This window comes from Danio rerio, chromosome 8 (genome assembly GCF_049306965.1).
Source record: "Danio rerio strain Tuebingen ecotype United States chromosome 8, GRCz12tu, whole genome shotgun sequence".
Taxonomy (NCBI): domain Eukaryota; kingdom Metazoa; phylum Chordata; class Actinopteri; order Cypriniformes; family Danionidae; genus Danio; species Danio rerio.
This window is the reverse complement of record NC_133183.1, coordinates 29,474,660-29,500,196: the sequence shown is the minus strand read 5'-3', so window position 1 is coordinate 29,500,196 and position 25,537 is coordinate 29,474,660. Positions and strand designations below refer to the sequence as shown.

At 37.7% G+C, this 25,537-nt stretch overlaps 2 protein-coding genes and 1 long non-coding RNA gene across 3 annotated transcripts in view; 2 read left to right on the top strand and 1 right to left on the bottom strand.

Moving 5' to 3' along the window:
* Positions 1-7,173, bottom strand: part of rhocb (ras homolog family member Cb) — a 69,016-nt gene extending 61,843 nt beyond the window's left edge. The window contains 1 exon segment of the mRNA NM_001002445.1: positions 7,113-7,173. The gene's annotated coding sequence lies outside the window, so the exon portion shown is untranslated.
* Positions 7,174-10,216: 3,043 nt separating this feature from the next.
* Positions 10,217-13,605, top strand: LOC141375640 (uncharacterized). Its single transcript, XR_012384392.1, has 3 exons — positions 10,217-10,358; positions 10,700-11,451; positions 11,650-13,605. It is a non-coding gene; the product is annotated as an uncharacterized lncRNA (long non-coding RNA).
* A 1,705-nt stretch (positions 13,606-15,310) lies between these two features.
* Positions 15,311-22,927, top strand: LOC101883064 (uncharacterized). Its single transcript, XM_073910451.1, has one exon. It carries the CDS (start codon positions 18,792-18,794, stop codon positions 20,292-20,294), a length of 1,503 nt encoding a protein of 500 aa, XP_073766552.1. The 5' UTR covers positions 15,311-18,791; the 3' UTR covers positions 20,295-22,927.
* The last annotated feature ends 2,610 nt before the right edge of the window (positions 22,928-25,537 follow it).

Genomic DNA, 25,537 nt, shown 5'->3' with positions numbered 1-25,537 from the left:
GCTGAATTGAGGTCTCTTTTGTGGAAAGGTCTTGCATTGTGATATTTTGTTTCCTGAATACATATTGCAATAAAATTTCACAACATATATTGAATAGCTCTATTTGGAAAGATTTCATTTATTTAGATCAATTGGACTGATCAAATCTTTTTCTATACAGTGTGTTTGCATAAAATAATAATAAATTATAAGGCAAGCATACAATAACAACAAAGCAAAAATAAAATTCAAATAAACGGTACTTTATGGTTTTCTGGAGAGTCTGACAGTATTCGGGTAGAGAATAAAAAAAAAAAAACAACATCGATGGTCATTATTGCATAAACTATTTTAAAACAATATCTAAATGCTTTAACTTTTAATAAATTATCTAATAATTGTAATATCTATGCTCAAACGATACATTGTGCAGCCTGATGTCAGACAAATAACCCCAACATGCAAAAATACAATATTGATGATGACACAATCCAGGATAGTTTCGTTCTTCAAAACTCATCCAAGAGTTGTTGTCATAGCAACAGGTCTATGAGCTCAAACCTGTTTTTCATATAAACTAGATTATTTTTGTCATTTTAAGCAACAATTATACTTATGTACCTGCTGACATTTCGTACAAGAGTGTTGTATAAATTATCATTATAGGGCCAATAAAAATATTGCAACAATTTTTTTTTTTTTAATTTTATAAATTAAAATTAAAACTGTTATATTAATCTACACTTAAAGTAAAAAGTTGCCACAAAAGGTCAAGTGTAGTACCTTTTCTTTGTACTTTTTAGTGACTAATATGTACACCTTAGGTAGAGAATTATACTTTTAATATACCTGGCTGGAGCTGTAGAACTTAAATGTGTACCTTAAAAAGATTTCACACCAGTTTGGTAGAATTTCTAAAAGTGCATGATTACAGGCATGGCTAATATTTAATTCGTATCTATTCATGTTTATTTATATAGCACTTACTGTATACAATATCGTTTGAGTCAAAGCAGCTTAACATAAGTTCTGGTAATATTCTCTTTGAGAGTTTTTTTTATTTTTTATGGAATAATCATATAATTGATGGGAAGTTGAGAGCTAATATGATGGTTATTTGATGCAGCACAAGAGATACAGACACTTCTCAAATATCAAAAATGCTTTGTTGATGTTAAATCAATTTAAACAGCTATGTCTTAGTCATTCGCATAAGCAGTGACTTTTTAACTGACTGTCGCTCTGGGTGGCAATCAGCTGCAAATGCAGGACTGTGTAGGTCTACAACACGAAGAATACACCAGCCTCTGAGCAAGCAGAGAGAGGATCACGTGAGCTCTAATAGTGCTCCTATTGCCTATCGCTCAAGAAAGTCGCTCTTCATTTGTATAAAGTTAAAGGATTCTCAACATATGCCGAGTTCAGAGTTCAGACTGAATGATTTTAGCCCTGATCGACCACAGGTTTTGAGAAATCGCAGACAAATACCTGAAATCACATGCAAAATGGTGCTCGTTCACGCGAGTGACACTCACACAGTGTGAACTATCAAAGACGCCATCGGAGAGAATCGCAGATGAGTCGCCGACGCCTGTGAGATATTTGGCATGCTAAATATCTGGACCTGTCTGCAATTCAAATCATACTGTGTGAAATGTGTTCGGATTGAAAATAACATCGCTGATTACCTACAGACAATAAGTGCAGCAGCATCCACTAGTATCTGCAGGCCAGCAGGAGGTTGGGGAGAAGTCAAAAGCACTCATTTTAGTTTATTTGGCCCCAAGAAATGTAGGGAAACCTAGTGGACATTTGACAGGAGCATGCCTGTTTGATGTGTCATCTGAGCATGACCACTACCAGGTCAAAAATTAAAAAAAAAATTGAGGATTAATTGCTAATTCTCTTAAAAAGCCAGGTGAGCAAAATAAGTAAATTTCTTGCCCCACTAAAATCTTCTTTTTCCATTACTTAGTTAATAACGAAAGATACATTACGTGACCTTGCATTGCTTTCATGTCACTTCTCATGTGTGTTTGGTTTTGAGACATAGCTTGGACAAAGTTGTCTGCGATTCTTTCTATTATAATTTAGGGATTTGCACAATTATTTGATTAATCTACTACTCTATTGCATCAGAGATGATCAAGCATGAAAGCAATGATCAATTGGCTCTAAAATTAAACTGTTTTCTTTCTGATTGGTTATGCTCATGCTGGTATTTGGGCGGTGGTCTGATATTTGATTGGTTATGGCTGCAAGGAGTTGCGGTCTAGAGAAGAGACCTGAGCGCAGATTGAGTATAGGGGGTCACACACCAGAAGCCATGTTTCTCTTTAGTTTTGGTAAAAAAGTCAGTTGAATAAAATAACTGAAATGCAGAGTATGATGTGTGTTTTTTATTGTTGCTGTCTACAATATAGAAAAAGGTAGGTTATAGTTTTAAAAACTGATCCAAAATTTTTATAGAAATAAGACATGTATTGAAGGGGATAATACTGTAATATATATATATATATATATATATATATATTTTTTTTTTTTAATTTTTTTTTTTTTTCTGTGGAGCTTCAGCTGCCCTAGTTTTGAAAGTGTCCTGTAACGGGAGAACCGCATCCACCATTTCTAGTTGGCATGTAGTTCAAGCTCACATGCATTTTGTGTAGATAAAATTTTAAAGTCATGCAGTGAGAAACCCCCTGTAGCCAATCCATCCTACAGTGTAAACACAGCACAGAAAGAACACTACCCCAGATAGTCATGCAGTGAGAAAACATTTGTGACACCACAACTATAAAAATCATACAGTCTGAACTCTGCATTAGTCGCGTTGCTCGACATGTCCACCTGGTTGCCAATGATCGTGGTCACTGACGTAGATGGAAGTTGCCGGAAGTTGCCCAATTAAATGAGTGTTCACTTGTTGCTTTGCCGCTGCGAGTCGCTTGTAGTGTGAATGAGGCTTCATGCCACGGGATTAACAAACTTGAATGCAATCCCAAAAAATGTGAAAGGCCTGTACAAATAGCCCAAAACAAATGTGGACAGTTCTTGAATATCATATTTAACAAACTCTGTCATTTACAACAAATTTTGTAATTTTGCTACAATGGCTAATGATAATTAATGAGATGATGTCATTAAGCTGCTAATACTTCTAATCATTTGCTAATCATGCTTTTGAATATCAATTGACCTGTCCCTCACATCAAACACGAGCACATACCAAACACAATCTCAAACCAATTCATCCCAACAATTTAATCTGATTCACAACATTTTTGAAGAACTATTAGCCAAATATCAGTTCACACAGGGTTAAAACATCAATGATCTGAAAGATCATCTTAAATTTTTTTTAATGAGCTACAAAGAATGGACCCCCAATGGGTATCCTCATAACCAGTCAGTAATATCTCAAGTAAATGTTAAGAGCTAAAGACATTGGATTCAAATCAGTCTTGAAATTACCATAGCCCAATATAGATGCCGTCTTTCAACAAAAGAAAACTATTCGCTGAACAAAACATAAAGGAGTCATTGGGATAACTAGGTAAATAAAAATGCATATTAAAAGACAATTAAAAAAAGTATTTGACCCTGTTTGCATATTAGTCTGTTGTTCGAGACTTTTTTTTTCCATAACATGGGCACTTAATATAAAAAGTCTAAAACTTGTTTTTTTATCCATTACTTATGGCACTTGGTGGTAAAAAAAAAACTTCACACTTCTAACTTACAAATTGAAGAAAATTGGATAGGGTGGAAGCAAGCATTCCTCTACTTCACAAACGGCCTGATAACACATCTGGAGAAGAAAACGGCCCAGAGGACTACTTGATTTTAGCATGCAGGAAACAGCTCTCTAAAACATGCTGCCTATGAAAGACAAACATAAACAAACAAACCTCCCTGTCCTTTAACACTCAGTAAACACATAAATAATTCATTAATAGACAGAATGTCAGCTCAGTTTTTATTATTTTACAAGTATTTAGCATGGGCAGAGTTTACATCACAAAACCTTGCTATCTATAGCTTCATGTCCACTAAGGCCCTGAAGGCCGCTTCTGAATCAAACGGGTGAGCCATACTTTGATGTTTGAACTGAATAATGACCCAGATATCGACCTGCACCTCTCATAAAAAGAGTGTGTTGTGGCTGTTGGCACACACCTGTTGGCACTGCCTGCTTATCCTGACTGGCACACTGAGACATTCTAATCAATATACCCTCACAGTCAACAGATTAAAAAATCTAAAATAATTGGTAAATAGTTAGGCTGCGAGTCATTTTAATTCATGCTTGACTCTTTAGCAGTCCCAGAAATGCTTGGTCTTTACATTTTGAATCAAAGCCAAAAATATCTGGAGATGTAAACAACGTCCTAATGTGGAGGTGGTATTTCTCAGATAGAATACCTCGGAAATTCCTGCAGCTTCCTTCCCGAACACAACTACACAAGCAAGGAAGTTTTCATACAGGCACTGCTTCAAACACAAACACCTGAATCATTCCTGTCTAACAAGTTTTTAAATGAAACAGATGAACATTTCGCTTTCAGTAGCCGACAAAACTGAGCAGCTGTTTCTGACCAAAACATTCTTGGGTCAAGGACAAACAAGGAAATCCCAGATGATAATAACAGGTTCTTGAAAATCTATTCTGTGATGGCTTATTAAATGTTTTTTTATACAGATAAAAATAGCAGTTAATTAATTACAAGTTATTGAATGATCAAGGATAATGTATAAGCTAATGTCTGTACGGAACCTTCTACTTTTAATTAGTTTTCAGATTACGAAGTTAAAAAGTAGCATTTTTAAATAAAACATAACATAACGTTTTAACATAAACAATCCCTTCAAATTGCAAGATTTTAATCTTATGGTTGCTTTTTTTCATAATACAAATGTCCATAAACCAGAGTCAGCTGTATGGATCTTAAGATCCTACACCATGTCAACACCAGATGTGAGTGGCATGCCTCACAAGTCACAACAATAAAAAACATTATTTTTATGGATACTGTCTACACAGGATACAACGTGACACACACAAAAAAGAAAGAATCAACTGACGCCTTGTTCTATTTGTTAGCTACTTACTCCCTGGGCCGTTTACATATATCGAAGTCGATATTTAGCCGCACCATGTTGGTGTTCCGTAATATCTCATAATTATGAGGAGGGTCATTAGTCCAACACTTAACCCCCAACCGGGTGGACCAGGACATACACTACAGACAATTTAGCCTATTCAAATCACCTATAGCGCATGTCTTTGGACTTGAGGGGGAAACCAGAGCACCAGGAGGAAATCTACGCAAACATGAGAAAAACATGCAAACTCCATAAAGAAATGCCAACTGACCCAGCCAGGGCTCGAACCAGCAACCTTCTTGCTATGAGGTGACAGCGCTACTCACTACACCATAGTGCCACCTTCTATATGTTATATACTGATATAATGGGCAAATTATTTCCTTCATATTGTGTTTAAAGGGATAGTAAATCACACAAAAATGAAAATTCTTCTATCAAATACACACCCTCATGTTCTTGGTATCTTTCTAGGCATTAAATGTTTCATGGTGCCTGCTGTCTGGACGGTCAGAGAGCTCTGTGATTTTTATCAACAATAATAATTTGTGTTACAAACATACTGGAATGAGAGTCTTAGGGGTTTGTAACAACATGAGGGAGCATAATTAAAGATATTCAACTCATTGGTGAACCATCCATTTAAAACTGAAGAAAACAAGGCTGTGAGTGACTAGGCATGGAACCATAACCATTTTCAAGATATACCACGGTTTGGAAAAGTCAAGGTTTTAAAACCGCCCAATTTTCTGCTATACTTTTCCTAACGACATGAACTTGTTTACTTCTCCAATTTTTTTTTTAAATTGTTTCTCAAAATAAAATGTTTTGTACAAAGGGGAAAAAATTTTGTTTTTTACTCAGAAAATTAAAAATAATATATTTTAGAGCAGTAATCACAATAACATGAAACCATGATATTTATATCCAAGGTTATCATACCGTCAGAATCTTTTACCGGCCCAGGCCTATAAAGTCAATCATTATAAATAACTGCAAGCACTATATAAATATGTTCTAGATCTTATTACATAATCTCTCTGAAACTAAGTTCACACTTCTAAAAAAATGTGAGAAATTATCACGATTTTTACTAGTCGGAATCTTGTAACGTTAGTTATGGTCATTAATCAAAATATGACCTGAATGCAACTTATCTAAAAGCATGTCATGTGACACCAACATGGCGGCGTTCAACAGGGAGACGTGATCAAATGTAACGTAAGCATAAATATGCTTTAAAAAATAAATTAGGAAGAGTATATAATTCAACTTAGGTAAGTGCATATTTCAGTATTTCCTCAAAGGTATCTGTAAGCAGCCATTAGAAAAAAATGTGGCAATTTGAATAGTCCCTTCAAGAAAATGATTTAATCATTTAAATTAGGCACCACGTCACTGACATTTTTTAAAAGTTTAGGATGAACGCATAGTGCACACATTTGTAAGTTAGCCTGATATCATTCATCACACACTTTGTGCTGCAAAGTTCAAAAACAGACTGAAAGTTAACGTAAGTTGTTTTGTTTCAAGGCGCGGTCTTTCATCCTCAAGTTTTACTAATGAATGAACGGTATCGCATGTGTTCATAGCCAAGTCTATGGTTATGTTGATATTTCTGAACTAATTTATAACCTAATAATGTTTAACAACAACGGTGTGGGGTGTTCAACAGGGGTGTTGTCTCACTCCAAGCCAAATCCATCTGAATCTAGAGCTGTGGCCAAAAACAAACACTGCCCTACCAAGCAGCGCTTGAAAACAGGTGGTGACCGCCACGAAACACACAGCAACTTCAGCGACGCTTTTGAGTCCTCTTAGATCACAATTAAAACAGGTCTGTATTCGCTTTCTGCGCTTTTAAAGAAACCCGTCAAGTTGTTGATCTTCATAAAAGACGCTTTTCTGAAGCCAACACCTACTTCTTTGCTCTCTGCAGAAGTGTTTGGCCGTTAAAAATGCCTCTTGCTTGATCCAGTATCTAATCGGAGCTAATGCCAGCCCGCGGTGCTTTATAAATTAACTCTTACCTTGTTATCGGACAGAAGTTTCAGCGCTGAAGGTTTCGATTTTGCTTGGCGCAGTGTGTTGAAGTGTTTGCTGGCGGTGGAGGAGCGGAGCGCTGCCGTTAGATCCTCCCACAGACTCTGGACACGCGCTGCTGGAGCTGTTGTGCTCAATCGCGATTGGCTCAGAGGGCGGAGCTGCCTTCTGTGGCTCCGCCCCTAAGCCGTTAAGATAGAATGACATCATTGGCATGAAAGGCGGCAGGGGGTTGAGGTGTGGGCGAAGAGCAAGGAGGACCAGTTGATTGAGTGCCAACTGCACCATATGCAGTTCATTGGGATTCGTGAATAAAGGATTATTAAGAGTCGAATCTTCTATTTTTTTTTTCTTATGACGAGGTTCTTTTTAGTGAATTATAAACGACCAGAAACATACAGCACATTCTGTTAATTCTGATTTATGAACAAATATTATGAACTGACTCTTAATTGAATCATAAATGGTCATATGTCGTCTGATTTATGAACAAATGAATCAATAAAAAAAAAAAAGGTTTATCAATGAGTTCTTATGGAAAAGACAGAAAATGATCATGAAAAATAAGACATGATTCACAAAGAAATGACTCTTATAAACTGGTTCTCTTTAGTGAATCTTAAACGATCAAAAACCTGTAGCTCAATTAGTTTATTCTGATTAATTATCAAATGGCTCTTAAAAATGGACTCTTTTAATTGAATCATAAACAGTCAAATGTGTGTGATTCATGAACAAATGAATCATATTCGAATCAGTAAAGGTTTATCGATAAGCTCTTATGGAAAGGACAGAAAACAATCATAACAAGACATGATTCACAAACAAATGACTCTTAACTGATTCTTTTTAGTGAATCATAAACGATCAGGAACAAACAGCACATTCAGTTTATTCAGATTTATGAACAAATGGCTATTACGAACTGGCTCTTAATTGAATCATAAATGGCCATATGTGGTCTGATTCATTCATTCAGTCATTCATTTTCTTTTTTTGGCTTAGTCCCTTTATTAATCCGGGGTCGTGACAGCGGAATGAACTGCCAACTTATACAGCACATGTTTTACACAACGGATGCCCTTCCAGCTCCAACTGACCCAGCTGAGGCTCAAACCAGAGACCTTCTTGCTGTGAGGCGACAGCACTACCTACTCCACCGCGCCACCCTGGTCTGATTTATTAAACAAATGAATCAATCAAATCAGAAAAGGTTAATCAATAAGTTTGTATGGAAAGGACAGAAATCGATCATGAAAATTAAGACATGATTTACATACAAATGACTCTTATGAACTGGTTCTTTTTAGTGAATCATAAACGATCATAAACAAACAGCACAATTAGTTTATTCTGATTCATAAACAAATGTCTCTTAAGAGATGACTCTTTTAATTGAATCATAAACACTTTTTATTAGAGTAAAGAGGTAGATCAAATGCAATTACATACATAAAGACAAATAATACAAATAAATGAAAAAAAGTCGAATCTCTTTGTATGTCAGTCAAATGGCCCATAAAAACTGCTTGAATGAATCATTTACAAGTCAATCCAATCATTTCTTGAGTGAATAACTCACTGACTCATTCATCCAAGCTCACTTGAGAGGATCCGATTCGTAACAAGCTGAGAACAAGTGAGTGAATCATATACAGTAGTGAACCACTGGCATTGGTGTTATAAGATATTATACAGTGTTTTGTTAAAAATGTAGAAAAAACTGTATTGTATATGAACATTTAGTGTGTGTTTTTTTTTGTAAACACGAGTTATTTTAAGTTATTCTTAAATAAGTTTTTATGATGAATCTTAGTTGCAATGTGCAAAAACCTAATTAGTTTGGTGTATTCAACTAAATCTGAACACGAAGCCTTTGTTATCACTATAGCAGACAGAGAATGATGAAAAGTCTGCTTCACACATTCTTTGGCGGTTGGAGTGAATGAACATGAGCATGGACCAAATTAACCAAATAACAATAGGACAAAGGATTTAACTCAAAAAGGACAGTATGCAAATATGTCTGGTGTTTCTCAGCATAGTATTCATCCCATGCATTTCAGTGTTTGATCCATGCATTTCAATGCAGGTGTAGAAATAGATCAATGTGAAGTAATTTGTGTTTTTCATTATTGCGAGATATATGAATTACAAATTACCAGTGTAAACACACATTAAATCATGATTTAACTGAAAAAGATGTATTAAAAGGCAATATGTGCTGAAATATGAAACTGTATGTCACATTTTGTGACCATTTGATAACAAAGATACACAATAAAGCAATGAAGATCTTTTTGTGTATCAAAACTGAACTGTCATTGAGTTTTCAAGTAATAGAGTTTACAATACAAATTACAATTTTACAATAAGGAGATAACGTGTGTGAATTTAGATTTGTGGTTTACAGCCAAACCTTGATAAACATTAGCTTGTGGTTTGCATTGCAATTAATTAAAGAATTTTTGTATCATTTGAAAAGAGTCTATATAACCTACAGTATGCAATGCATACTGTATAACTTACAACTCCTATTTTATGATGCTTTGAAAAGGAATTAGCCGAGTTAAACAAGCCTATTTTCTACCCAAGTGAGAAACCAAGATTATCTGATGGAAAATCCTCCATAGAAACCATGAATATATGAATATACTATAAACCACTTTCCCCTTACACAGCAAATGCAGAGACCCCATGAAAAGGTGTTTACTGCAGCACTGCAACTTTTAAAACAGAAGTTTAAAAATAATGCTTATTCGACTGAACAAGTTAATAATTACAAATGTAATAAAATATAACTTTTTATTGCTCGCATCTGCTTTTGCTGACCACTGTTTATGTAAGTACAACTACAAAATCTCGTGTGATGTGATGACTTTATATTTCCGTAAGATGACAACCTGGTGTGCAGTAATAAAACAGGAAATTGTCATGTTCTAATTAAACAGGTTGTATGTTGCTATTGACCGATAGCCATAAAGACAATATTGAAGATATCCTAATTGTGTTAACTGAAAGTGCAATATTAGCTTTTGCAGTTGAGTTGGCTATAAGGGTTTTGACCGCCTGTTTTCTGTTTTCTTGCTAGGCTAATTGACTTGCTCAATCTAATGTCCATTTTGGGCTTATCCAACAACAGCAGATTTGCAGACATCCAATGATGAACAAGGCCTGAAGATCTGCTCTTCCATTTCTGAAAGTAGCAACATCATTTGCAGGCGTTTCTAAAGGTAACGTCATCATGTTTATCACTGTAACTAATTGATCTACGTAGTGCTGAAGAAGAAAGCTCTTCTAATTATTTAAAAGAAGATTTTTTAAGGTAAACAAACGTTAAGATGACTTGCTGACAGTTTTGTCTGTACAACTTGTTCCTCCTGAGTGTGTTCTTGGGTGTCCCCGTCAGTGAATTCTCATCTTTTTTTAAAAATAAGAGAGTTTAGTGACATCTAGAGGCAGTCTAGCGTAATTACAAGCTGACGCAGGAGCGAAATTGCTTTTTGATGCATACTTTACTGTACGTTTGTTACTGTACGTGTCTAAACACCTTTATTAATGGATTTTCCTTTAGGCTTGATAACACCAAACTCAAGATGATTTCAAGGCTGTTCAAAAGTGACTCCCATCTAAACAAATAAGTACACCAAGGAATGTTTGTTTGATTGTTTGCATAATATTCTCTGCATATTCTTCTGTTTTAAGTTTCTTGTCTCAAGAGATGGAGCTTATGAATACTCATACATTCATACATTATGCACAGAAATAGCAATTTTTATGTGAAATGTTCAAGGGAAATGTAATAATATTAATTTTATTTAATAAAACGCTATGTATGGAGGATGGTTGAATGTGACAAAAAAAAAAATGGTCATATTTTATAATAAGGTTCTATGAATGAACGACAAATAAACTATGAATGTACTTATACAGCATTTATTGATTATAGTTCAAAATTTAAATGCAAAATTGTTCTTGTTATTATTGTACCATGAGCTAACACAAACTATAAATTAACTCCTTTATTTTCATTAATTAACAAATTTGAATAAATAACTCTTTAATTTTCCTTTCTTCATCAGGGGTCACCACAGTGGAGTGAACCCACACCAACAGGGGAAGAACAGGGGCTTAAACCAGCGATCTTCTTTCTGTGAGTCAATCATGCTAACCACTGATCCACAGTGTCACCCAAATTAAATAAATACTGTCATGAATGCTGGAAAAGCATCTACTGCATAAAACGTGCTGGATGAGTTGGCAGTTCATTACTAAGTCGGAGGAAAATAAATAAATGATAAGTATTGTGCACTCTCAGAAATAAAGGTACGCGAGCTGTCACTGGGGCAGTATCTTTTCAAAAGGCACATATTTGTACCTGAAGGGTCCATATTGATACATCAAATGTTAATAATAGTGCCTACAAATTTTAATAAAAGCACTTTTATACTTTTTTGGTACTAACATGTACCCTTGAGGTATTAATATGGACCTTTTTGGTACAAATTTGTACCTTTTAAAAAGATACCGCCCCTATATGTGCAGTGTACCAGTTAAACTGTCAAATAGTAAGTCAAACAAATTGCAAAAACATTTCAACAATAAGCCATACTGTAATTAGTCTCTAAAACATTATGCTATGTGGCAGTGGGTAAGAAGTGATAAAGTCAATAATAACAAACAAAACCTTATTTTCTTCGGTTTGTTTTCATCATCAACATTCATTTTCTCATCTCTATCTCCCTTAAGAATATACAATCCATATATCTCTCAGCAATTCGATTGCAATTATCAATTTAAATGTCTGAAAAATGTCTTTGTTCAGCTTCAGGCAGATGTTATTAAGATATGAAATGCAGAGAGAATGTGAAATGCAGAGACAGAACTGGCACCATCCTCGGGGAAAGTAAACAGAACAAAACATTTGCAAAGAATGAAAACATCACAAAAGTTAAGTGCTGCTGCATGCAGACAAAGGTTTTCTCTATGTTTTCAGTTATTGCATATGTATATACAGTATTGTCTAATGTGATACGTACATATATAAGGTTACCGGAAACCATCTAGTACTGTCCATCAACATAAAGTGCATTGCACTGATTAACAGTGTATCAACGATTTAAATTCTTCAAAAGGATGAACGGCGAATGAAATAGCTGTGAGTTTATATTTGTATACAGTGTGACGTGATGTTACAAAACAAAATGATCTTGAAAAAAAGATATAACAATGGAATGAGGGCGTCATGGTGGCGCAGTGGTAGCATGATCGCCTCACAGCAATAAGGTCGGTGGTTTGAGCCCCAGCTGTGTCAGTTGGCATTTCTGTGTGGAGTTTGCATGTTCTCCTTGTGTTCCGTTTTCCCCCACAGTCCAAATACATGCACTTTAGGTGAATTAAATAAGCTAAATTGGCCATAGTGTGAACGTAAGAGTGTATGGGTGTTTCTCAGTGATAGGTGGTGGGTGATGGGGAAGGGCATCTGCTGCAGAAAACATGTGCTGGATAAGTTGGCGGTTCATTCTGCTGTGGCGACCCCTGATTAATAAAGGGACTAAGCCAAAAAGAAAATTAATGAACAATGGAATGATTGAGCATTACAAAATCTGAGACGGGGCGAAGCAGTGGCGCAGTACGTAGTGCTGTTGCCTCACAGCAAGAAGGTCGCTGGGTCGCTGGTTCGAGCCTCGGCTCAGTTGGCGTTTCTGTGTGGAGTTTGCATGTTGTCTTGCATGTTCGAGTGGGTTTCCTCCGGGTGCTCCGGTTTCCCCCACAGTCCAAAGACATGCAGTACAGGTGAATTGGGTAGGCTAAATTGTCCCTAATGTATGAATGTGTGTGTGTGAATGCGTGTGTGGATGTTTCCCAGAGATGAGTTGTGGCTGGAAGGGCACCCGCTGCGTAAAAACTTGCTGGATAAGTTGGCGGTTCATTCCGCTGTGGCGACCCTGGATTAATAAAGGGACTAAGCCATCAAGAAAATTAATGAATGAAAATCTGAGGTCATTCTAGCATCTTTTTGTTTTCTGAAACCAGGTGAACGTTTTCTTGGCTGTGTTGTGGTAATCTTGGTAATGTAGGTGTTGGGACCAACACTTAAAATTGTTTTTTTCTGCTTGTTCAAGCTACTTATTTAAAATGTAGTAAATCAACACAGTTCTTGAGTTTGTTTTGGGGATAACTTAATTGTTTTATGTTCAATCTATTTATATTTGTAAAAGAAACAATTCAGTTAACTTAATCAATTTGCGTTGGGACAACATGAAGGAATTTTCTGGAACCCAGGGTTTTTTTACAATGTAAGCAGCTAACATTAGTTTACAATGAGAGAAGATTTCAGCTGCTGTCTGGGCTTTCCATGCCTTTTTACACTTCTCTTTCTTCATGTGTTAAATACTTTTTCTGTCATTTCATTTTATTACACATTTATGTGTATGTGTACTTTGGTTGTTAATGACTAGCTTTATTAATTAAATTTTCAAGTCAACTTGTAGAAATATATTTCCTGAGAAAAATGATGACATATTTAGTACTTACTTTACTCACTGTATGTATACAAGCATGTTATCTCCATATGTAAGACAATCTGTGGCAAAATAATTTAAACAACATGTGAAATGTGTCAACTAGAGTTAAACTGTTTTAATTAACACAGACACAACAGTCAATTATTTTACAATATCTGAGACCACATTTGTCCTGTGTGAGACTATGGTATGTTGGGATATATACATATGGTGGAGATAACAATTAGAGAACAATTTAAAAACACTTGACTTTCACATAAATAATGTAATCTTCATCATTCAAGGGGTTTTGGTTGGGGATATACCAAGGAAGTAGACATGGCTTTACAAAATAACCAAGCCCTTCAATAAAATAATAATAATAATAATAATAATAATAATAATTTTGTGGAAAGCACACCACATTGACAGAAAATAGACAATTGTAGCACAAAGAATGATTACAACTAAACTTTCTGAAGGTGATAGCACTCAATGATTTTTCCAGACTTTAAATCAGGTTTATATCAGGACACCGAGTTAGACATTTCATTAATTCAGTGTTTTCGCCTTCAAAGATCTGCTTTACTTCTTTTGCTGTGAGACAGGAGTCATTGTCTTGCATTAAACTTGCTGGCAGATGAACACAGAGAAGGAATCACATTTGTCTGAAGGAACTTCTGATAAACAGTTGCATTAACAGAACTGTCTGTGTAAGAGTACAAAGCTTTCCTGCTGCAGAAAACTATACCGTCCTCCAAACTAAAATACTTCCTTCTCTGCCTTACCCTGACTTCTTTTCACATTATGGGTTTAGCCCTTTCTTTTAGTTAGGACAATTTCAACATGCTTATTCTGAAAATGTAGCCCTATATAAATTTCTGGAGATCGCGAATTATGTAGCTAAAAGTATGTGGGGAGTCAACGGATCGTTACAGAACCGAACAAGCCACAGACCATGTTATCCTTAAAAGATTGGTTGGTGCCTACGAGTCTGAGATTGATTTCATTTTCAAAGCAATCCACAGGCACCCAGCAAAAGGCAAATCCACAGGATAACTAGCCAGTCAACATCACAGTTGCGTGTTAATTAACTTTACACCTTAAAACAATAAGAGGCTCTACAATCAAAAACCCACCAAACCGGTTTTTGAGAAGTACCTTTTGGTTCGCGTGCCCTTTGGCGTCTGCAAGGAATACACATTCTCAGGCAGACACAGAAGCGATCAGAAACACTTCCAAAGTTTAATGGACATTTAAGTAAAACAGTTTATTTGAGTAATGTATGTTTGCTTTATGTTTCTGTAGGTTTTTGTGTGTACATGTTCCATGTGTTTAACAAAACTGTTATGGATAGTTATTGAGTAATAGCCCTCAGTGACAAATGAAATCTACAGAATGTTTGTGAAATACTTCATGTTTGGTATCGATTGAAAGCTAGGAACATTTCAAATGCATTGGTTTATATAAAGAAACCATACTATGAAAAGTGTCGATGTTATAAGACTTTATTTTAACCACTATGCTATCAAAGCAGCACCCACACCAGGTGTCAACCCGGCCTCCTAGAGGGCAGAATTGGGGTGTGACTCCACCCCGCACCTTATCTGATTGGACAAGTATTGTGTAGACCCAGCCTCTACCAAAGCCTATAAAACTTTGAACAAAGGAATTTCATCGTCGTCTTTTGCCGGTCATCTTTGCCAGTCGTCACCGCCGTCGCTGCCCGGACGTCGCTCTTCTCGTGCTGTGGCCGTTACATCGCCTCGCCGGAAGCCTCGTTACATCACGGAGCAGACCGCGACCTTCACTTGCTGCCGGCTCGACCCCCGATCTGCTTGTGCAACCGCTTCAATAACAAGCCATTGGGTCAACACATCCAAACTCTGAAACTCATCATAACTACAGGAACCCAGGAAGGACTTCGAACGCCGCCTTGTCCAACATCCGTATCCCTAGCAACCGACTAAGGAAACCCCTCTTCACCGACAAGGGAATTCCATCACGTCACTGAAGTTGCTACGCTGACCAATCAGCTTCGCCGGGATTTCCCTTTGGACCAGTCGAGGAAACCAAATTACATCAGAACGCAAGTAGCACAAACAAGGTTTCTACCCATTACTGAATCTGGTGTGAATTATGTTTAAGTAGTAAAGAATAGCGAAATTCTCTGCTTTTATGGTTTCTCTCAGGTAGCAATGCTAAGAACTTAGCAAAGGCTAGAAGTTAAATCCACTCAGTCAAAACTCTCCTCAAACTGCTTGTGCGTGTGTGTATGTATGTGCGTTTGTTTGTTTTACGTAGATTAGTACTTTGTGTTATAGAGTAGCAATAAACTTTTGTTTCGTTTTAAGATCCGTGTTGGTGTGTTGTGTGCTTTATAAGTTAATGCCTCAGCTTCAGATACTGCTACCTTGCTTATTAAATAATTAGATACTGTTTTTATATTGTTATTGTTGGCCACGTAATAATATAATACAGGATTGCTTTACACTAAACGTTCTATTTGCTGGACAAATACTTAAGTTAAGTGTAAGCTTTAAATAATTCTATGTGAATCATGTTCGAATCTTTGATTCGAATCCCCAAAGTTTAAACATAATTTAAACCAAAGAGCTGATTCTTACATAGTGGTGGAGAATGCGGGCACGCAGATCTAACTTTTAAAGCACAAAACCCAGAAATCACGTTGTAATTCTTTTCTATTTTTGTCCGGAAAGAATAGATTAGAGGGAACAAAAGTTTTGCTACTGCACAATTTCATTGTGGTACCATTTGTTTTATTGCTTGACTGCATTTACTGTTGTTAAGAAAGTAAAACTTCATTTAAGTTGTCCGCCGAGACAAACTGTAAGCCGCTCTAAAGCGCATGTAGAGAAAGACAAAGCGTATTCCTTTGTGCTTATCTCATAACGTTATATAAGGCCTTCACAGTATGATTTCGTACGCCGCGATTCCCGGCTGGAAACTCAGCTGTGTTTTCTCCTGGTAACCGATTTAGCATAGCTAACTAAATTCTTGTTGCCCTGTAATTTGCTAAGACTTAGTAAATTATTTAAAACGCTGTGCTCAGAGAGAGCTGCCTAGCGTAGTTTATAGGAGAAGTTTTGAAATTGATCAATTGAAATTGTGGTTTGAATCCACGGATGTGTTTGCAGTCTAGACAGACTTAACACAGAGTGCTGAGATCCCCCATATCTCTGTCACGATTTGTATTAATCTAAGAAATCCTGTTGATTAATTTTATCTCACTTTCATAAGTTGAGAATCGTTCAGTACTGTTAAGATAGAAAATCTAACTAGTGCTTTTTGCTTGAACAGTGTGAGATGCGCCGTCATCTCAAGTGATACTGTGAAATTTGCTATTATTCCACTTTGTGGTCGTTGCCATAGCAGCAACCTTGGTCCGGAAGTACAGAGAGACTTGCCGGAATTACATTCAAGAGTGCATGTGCAGCCCGCCAGCGCCAGCGCCAGCTTGAATTGTAAACAAAGAGCATAGCGTGAAGCTAAGCTAAACTAACGCTAACGCGTTTGCATTGAAGTCTATGCATTTCCAGTAGCAGCGAAGGCTAATAGATAGCACGTAGCATTTAGTGGTCTTAAATGCATTGTATGGCTGATGTTTGAAATAACTCTTGCATCTCAGTTATTTCTCTTTACTCACCTTGGAAAAGTTAACAAATGCAAAGTTAATCAAAGTGTGCACGATCTAACTGCTGAGTTTAATCACTACTATTTTTATTTTTGTTTTTCCTGCTGTACCTGGCCGGTTGAATTTAATCAGTTTGAACTCACATAAGCTGTTGGTTTTATTTTATAAATTAATGCTCTCTGACCTGTACAAGTATAAATACTTTTTCCATTCATCAACATCTAGGAACACCCATTTCCTATAACTGTTTATTTATACGGATAAGACTCACTGATTAAATGAATTATAATTGTTTAATTTAATGATAAACTGCATTAAATGTTACTCTAACCAACTTCATTGTTTTGAAATTTTAATTTCATTAAAGGTTCATTTATGCATGGCTTTATCATTTTAGCAATAATTAATCATTTAATTTAGTCATAAGTGTTCTTATCAATCTTAATGATAACTTATAAAAGTTATTACCACGTTAAAGATTTAAAGTTAAGTTCAATTCAAAATTGAATTTAGTCTATTAAATTTAGTTATTTTAAGCCTGCTAACAGACAGTGCTCCCCCTGCTGCTTTATTGATGCAATTGGACAGTCCAACCTAAGTACCAACCTAAGTCATCATTGAGCCTAGTCTTAGAGCAGTAGCCCTCCAATTAGCCAAAATTCAAAAGGAAAATTACATTTTTCTACTACGTAGGCTAAGCGGTTACTATACAACACTATAAAACCAACACTTCTTGAAGTATCAACTCAACAGTGCCATTGTTTTGACATCCTTAATTACACCTAATGCTAAGAGAAAATAACTCCTTTGTTATCTCTTTCAACTATCTTCTTTTACTGGACTATTGATGCTGGTTTAAGGATTGTGCTTGTGAGAGTCAAAAAGCAGAGAATTTTAGAAACATTTAATAGATGTTTGGGACACTTGAACACTTTTAATTGTTAAAATTGTCTGATCTCACCCCTCCTTTCTCACTCATCAGGTCAACAAGAGGATAGGCGTCGTTAGATCCAATTCTAAACACGCATCCAGAAACAATTTATTTGGTGTACGGAGTCAATCCTATTCAGAAGCCAATACTGTTATTGTTGTCCTACTTTCTGTCACTTCAGAAGAAAGTTAATAGCAACTTCAGTCCTGGTATTTAGAAATCTTATTTTATATTTAACAAAAGCTAAAGGAACCCTCTCTCTAGGAAAGTGGAAACTACAGATTTTCACCCTACTCCTTAGTCTCCTTATCACTTTTGTTTTCTTTGTTCTCTCACTGTGTCTGTGCTACTGACTCTTTCCACAGAGACTACCAGTTAGACACGCGTACCCACCAGAGGACCACAGTTCCAGAGAACCACACTTAACTCAACATTAGTACACACTTAACATTGCACATTAACATTTCTCCTTTTCTGTTTGCATTGTTCTACCTTGTTTTTTTTCTTTCTCCTCTCTATCTCTCTTCAAGGTCTGTGTCAGTTAAAATCCTAAGTCCTCCCCCCGCCGCAAAACATGGCTCACTCCAAAGATCCTGTTGGCCACTGGAAGGACCTGGAAACATGGCTGAGCGTTGTAACAGGCAGTCTCCTCCCTAAAGCTGCCGAAACACTGCAGCCCCTGACGCAAAACCAATTGGATGAGAACATAGACAGCATCATGAAGCAAGACCCAAGTCAAAGCTTCAACCACAAGGAGCTGGCCAAAATCACTGGTACTTTGAGTCACACACTCATAGCCACCCTCAAATTGAGTGACAGACACGCCTCCCAACTCCAACACAAGCTGACACGCCTGCAAGCCCGCACCGAGCAGCTAGAGCTAGAGGCTCAGGAACGTCTTCAACAACCACATGAGGTGGATGAAGGTACCACAGAGGAGATCGACAAACTACAAGAAGCCCTAACAGCCGTCACAGAAGAAAGAGAACAAGCCAGAGCAGACCACGCTGACGTCGCTAACAAGCTAGATTATGCTGAACAGCTACTGAAGGAAGCGAAGGTGGACTTAAGAGACAAGAAGGCCAGAATCAAAGCCCTTGAAACTCACCTGAGCGAAGCAAGACATGAGATCGACAGACTAATGCAGGAAGTGGATGACATCAAAGAGGAGTCCGCCAGTGAACTCAGGCATGCCTATGCACTGCGCTATGAACCTCCAAAGACAAGATGTGCACCAGCCTCGCCCCTGCCAAGCAGGACAGGATCCCCTGTTCCTGAGCTCTCACCTATTGAAAGAGGTGAGAAACCATGCAGAAGATCTTCGCCAACACCTTCTGAAGAGCCTTACCTTACCCCACAGCGACGAGAGCCTGTGATAGCCAGTCACAGATCGTCATACAGTCTGGACCTTAAAGACCTTGACAAGCTGGCCAGAAACATTGGCAAGTTTAATCCAAGTGTGTCAGGTGGTTTGGAGGTCCACGCTTATTTGCAAGACATTGATTTCCATCTGGAAATGAGACCTAATGTCTCTAATAAAGAAAGACTGTATTTGCTTCGAGCCACATCCAGCACTGAGGTGCGCAGCTTCCTGGACCGACAGCCGGCTCAGGTAAAGAACGATTACCGTTTGCTCCAAGAAGCCCTCATCAGAGAGTTTGCAAACCCTGAATCAGATCAAGGACTGTTAAGTGCTCTGGAGACAAAACAAGCTCGCAATGAGTCCCCACATGCTTACTACAACCGACTCAGGCAAGCCTTTTTCGGAACTCGCTACGAACCGAATATGGAAGAAGACCTGAACTTTAAGATTCTCTTCCTGAGAAACCTCCATCCTGCAGTAAGCCAACATCTCGGAGTACTCCTCGCATGCCCACGAACAATGAGCATCCAGCAATTGCGAGATTTGACACAGAAAGCCCACGACAAACAAAAGATGGTGTTAGAGAAGAACACTAAAACTGCAAAAGTTCTTGACTTTAACACCCAGAATCCAGAACTGGCACTAGAGGGTGCCCAATGCCCAAACAGCGTGAGACCACCATCCCCAGCGTGGAATGCGTCTTCGTCCAATTGACAACGGAACTCCTACGATGACACAAGACCTAAACAAAGGAACAGTCACTGGGATGGACCGCGTGGACAACGACGCTCACCTGAACACCACCGGGAAAGAAACCAATGGGGGTCAAACAAAAGCTGGTCACCATCTAAGGGAAGACATCAAAAACCTGGATCATCAAGTCCAAGGAGTCAACGAAGGTACTCCAAAAACTTCCACCCTGACAACGCTCAGAATCAATCCCAGCAAGAGGAAAATGCCCCACCGGGATTTGACCCTCAAGAACTGGTAAAATTGATGATGAAAGAGTTTCTCAAATGCATAGAAGAGGACAGGAAATGGGAAAAGGAAAAAGCAGATTCAGCCTGACTAGTCGCCGAGCGGAGAAGCAACAATCACCTGAACCAACAAACACTTGCAGATGAAAGCCCTTAGGCTCCCAAAAGTGCCGTTCGGGTCGTCTGCCACTTCTCCGACAAACCTCAGTTCAGTCCTGAAACCCTTCCTGACCCATGCCAAACTCCGCTACCTCCGTTACTGGATGAACATTTGACTGCTCTATCATCATTGAACAACAAATGGGGGAGGACCACAACTTGACACAGATCAACTGTTCTACCCTCTACATACTAACATAACCTTTGACATTCTAGGGAACACCTAGTTGAACACAACACTAATACTTTCTCCTCTACAGCACTGCTAGAACAACCTCTAGTAAGAGAGGAGCCACTCCACATATGCAACACTGTTATTGCTGGTTTTTAACCTACCTTGTTTTGTTACATCACTATGCCTCTTGATTTCCTTCTTTCTCTCTCTCTCCCTAACTGATTTGCAGTTCCAGTCCCCTCTACAGGGAACTCCTGCAAATTCATGCACAGGGCCTAAAAGTAGGATTGACTCCTTTTCCCAAATTAGTGTCAATTGCTGCAGAATTATTGCTTATTTAAGTTGAAGCTAGCGCCACTCCATACTCGCCATGAAGTAAACTAGCTAAATAACTAAATTTGAATTATTTCAGGCAATGTTACACTACACCTTGTGTTCTTAACCCGAACAATTTAAGCTAAAACCTGCACCAGAACTCAGTCTATGGAATGGAAATGTGGTTTGTGTCTTGTGTGTCTGTTCTCTCTCTACCTATGCCTCTTGTTCCAGTGTCTGCCGATGTTCATGCCAGGAACATCACCATCCAAATGGGGGATGTGGGGAGTCAACGGATCGTTACAGAACCGAACAAGCCACAGACCATGTTATCCTTAAAAGATTGGTTGGTGCCTACGAGTCTGAGATTGATTTCATTTTCAAAGCAATCCACAGGCACCCAGCAAAAGGCAAATCCACAGGATAACTAGCCAGTCAACATCACAGTTGCGTGTTAATTAACTTTACACCTTAAAACAATAAGAGGCTCTACAATCAAAAACCCACCAAACCGGTTTTTGAGAAGTACCTTTTGGTTCGCGTGCCCTTTGGCGTCTGCAAGGAATACACATTCTCAGGCAGACACAGAAGCGATCAGAAACACTTCCAAAGTTTAATGGACATTTAAGTAAAACAGTTTATTTGAGTAATGTATGTTTGCTTTATGTTTCTGTAGGTTTTTGTGTGTACATGTTCCATGTGTTTAACAAAACTGTTATGGATAGTTATTGAGTAATAGCCCTCAGTGACAAATGAAATCTACAGAATGTTTGTGAAATACTTCATGTTTGGTATCGATTGAAAGCTAGGAACATTTCAAATGCATTGGTTTATATAAAGAAACCATACTATGAAAAGTGTCGATGTTATAAGACTTTATTTTAACCACTATGCTATCAAAGCAGCACCCACACCAGGTGTCAACCCGGCCTCCTAGAGGGCAGAATTGGGGTGTGACTCCACCCCGCACCTTATCTGATTGGACAAGTATTGTGTAGACCCAGCCTCTACCAAAGCCTATAAAACTTTGAACAAAGGAATTTCATCGTCGTCTTTTGCCGGTCATCTTTGCCAGTCGTCACCGCCGTCGCTGCCCGGACGTCGCTCTTCTCGTGCTGTGGCCGTTACATCGCCTCGCCGGAAGCCTCGTTACATCACGGAGCAGACCGCGACCTTCACTTGCTGCCGGCTCGACCCCCGATCTGCTTGTGCAACCGCTTCAATAACAAGCCATTGGGTCAACACATCCAAACTCTGAAACTCATCATAACTACAGGAACCCAGGAAGGACTTCGAACGCCGCCTTGTCCAACATCCGTATCCCTAGCAACCGACTAAGGAAACCCCTCTTCACCGACAAGGGAATTCCATCACGTCACTGAAGTTGCTACGCTGACCAATCAGCTTCGCCGGGATTTCCCTTTGGACCAGTCGAGGAAACCAAATTACATCAGAACGCAAGTAGCACAAACAAGGTTTCTACCCATTACTGAATCTGGTGTGAATTATGTTTAAGTAGTAAAGAATAGCGAAATTCTCTGCTTTTATGGTTTCTCTCAGGTAGCAATGCTAAGAACTTAGCAAAGGCTAGAAGTTAAATCCACTCAGTCAAAACTCTCCTCAAACTGCTTGTGCGTGTGTGTATGTATGTGCGTTTGTTTGTTTTACGTAGATTAGTACTTTGTGTTATAGAGTAGCAATAAACTTTTGTTTCGTTTTAAGATCCGTGTTGGTGTGTTGTGTGCTTTATAAGTTAATGCCTCAGCTTCAGATACTGCTACCTTGCTTATTAAATAATTAGATACTGTTTTTATATTGTTATTGTTGGCCACGTAATAATATAATACAGGATTGCTTTACACTAAACGTTCTATTTGCTGGACAAATACTTAAGTTAAGTGTAAGCTTTAAATAATTCTATGTGAATCATGTTCGAATCTTTGATTCGAATCCCCAAAGTTTAAACATAATTTAAACCAAAGAGCTGATTCTTACAAGTATTTATGGACGGCGTTTGAGTTTGGTGAATAACGGTTCTAGAAAGTGGGTAAGACAAAGACAAAAGTAAAAAAATTTAATAAACAAGTAAATAAACTGGTATATGTGGTATAATCTGAAAAATGTAAAAAAATCAGACGAGGGCTTTTTCATTCTGGATTGCTTTTTAAAACTGTTGGTTTGGTTTAGGGAAGTGGGTGGGAGGATCAATCGGTGCTTTTAAAAACACTATTAGTTGGGTTTAGGGAAGGAGGAGGGTGGGTCAGTCAGTCAGTCAACAGCGGCCTCTGGTGGATTTACGTGAGAACAGCAGGCGCAAATGGCACTTGCTAGAGAAATTTGAGATCTCAAAAAACCTACAGAGCGGCCTCTGCTGAATTCACAAAAACAAAAAGTCCAAAAAAATAAAATAAAATAAAATAAAAATGAACCTCCTGGGACATATTTGGCACTCTCCATAAATGTTTATAGCGGTACGTTTTTAGAATGAGCCTAGGTTGGATGATTCTAATGGCCCACGCACTGTTGGGGCCCCTAGACATAATATTATAAATATTTTAAGTTGAACATTACTGAATTCATTTCCAATCCAATGAATCAAAATTTTCATCAGTTTTCAAAAACACAGTTAAATCAATAATATTGTAATAATGATTAATTCCAATTGATAAATGCATTTAATGGTTTTAAGATTGAATGGTGTTGTGATAATGGGTTGTGTTTTGTAACAGAAGTTTGTTTTAATGAACTGAGATAAATATAATAGTGTTGTAAATTGGTTTTAATAACCAATTCTAATTAAATGAAAGCAAAGCTACTTGTTAGCAGTTGAAAAAACAACTATAATACATTTTGCTCTACAAAACTACAATGAAAACCACTAGGTGGCAGTAGATTTATACAGGACAGATGTGCAATCTCTCTCTCTCTCTTTCTCTCTTTGATAATTCTGTGGCTTCAGATCCAGATGTTTGAACAATGTACCTGGTATTTCATACAGGTTGCATGATAACTTCATATTAGTGATTAAACATATTATTTTATGTTATTATGTGGTGCTTATTAGAAATATACCCTGAGGTGCCAAAAGACTAATATCAACAGCAGTTACAGTTCCATAAATGAGTAACATGGCAACATATGGTTACCGCTAATTGGTGGGCAAAAGTCATTCTTTCCGAAGTTCAGTAATACGTGTTGTTTAGCAGCTTTTGGACAGTTTGGATTTCCTCTTTGTCCTTTGGAGAGTGCAGCTGGTTGGAGCTGAGATAATTGCCCATTGTTAAGTGATGATGATCCAGCTGTAAGCAGTGCTGTGTGTGATATTATACTGCAGAACAGAAGGGACACATTAAATTAGAGATCCATAAAAGCAGTGCAGGCAGAGAGGGCTGAGAACAGATGTCTGCAGATAAAAAAGCGTGGCTGTTGCATTGTGTTGATGCTGATGAATGCCACACAGGTGGGTTTATTGTGAGTGAGCCGGTAGTTGACTTTTAACAGCTGGAGACGGATTATTTTTGGACATTTTAGCACAGTTGAGGGTTTGAAGTGGCAGGCGCTCAAGTGCTCTCACTATGCGTTTTGTGCAAAAGCGTGAGTGTTTTTTCCCGTGACTTTAATGACCTAGATGATATAATGGAAGCAGCCTGAAAGGTTTGTGAAATACTCTTTTTTTATGTCTGCAAGTGCTTAATGGTATATTGGGTTATTTTATGGAATAAAAGTTCTAGTTTAAAGTTCTTTTTGATGTTTTTATGTTAAAATTAATAACTGTAAATGTCATGCATTTAACCAAAGAAGAAACCCAGCAGGCACAGGGCATCAACATGAGATCAGATTGACATTGTACCCCAATGTTATGGGATGTTGCATTTCAGGTGGAAATGAAAATGGGCTATATGCACACAGACTTTTAATTTTCAGCCAGGCAGCGAAATGGCTTCTTTCCATTACAAAATTGTCATGTTTAAAATCAGATTTTTAAAAAAAAATCTGTGATCTTCACTGATTATGTGATGTGATGTTATGTAAAGTGGGTCTCAGATTGGACAAAAACACACTGCATTAAATTCCATTTCCCCCCACCATTAAAATATGACAGTTCATTTTACCTGGGTATTTTCAATATAATTTCTGTGCTAGTCTGTTGCTACTGACTGCGCTAGCACTTGAACAACTAAATGAATGCCTAAGTCTGTTCCACTAAATGTATTTTAATTACATACTAGATCAATGCTGTAAAAACAAGCTTGTGAAATTGAAAATAGTCACATTAAGCTTTCACCGGAAGTTTATCATTGGCTTTAAAACTCTAGCTGTGCATAGAACCC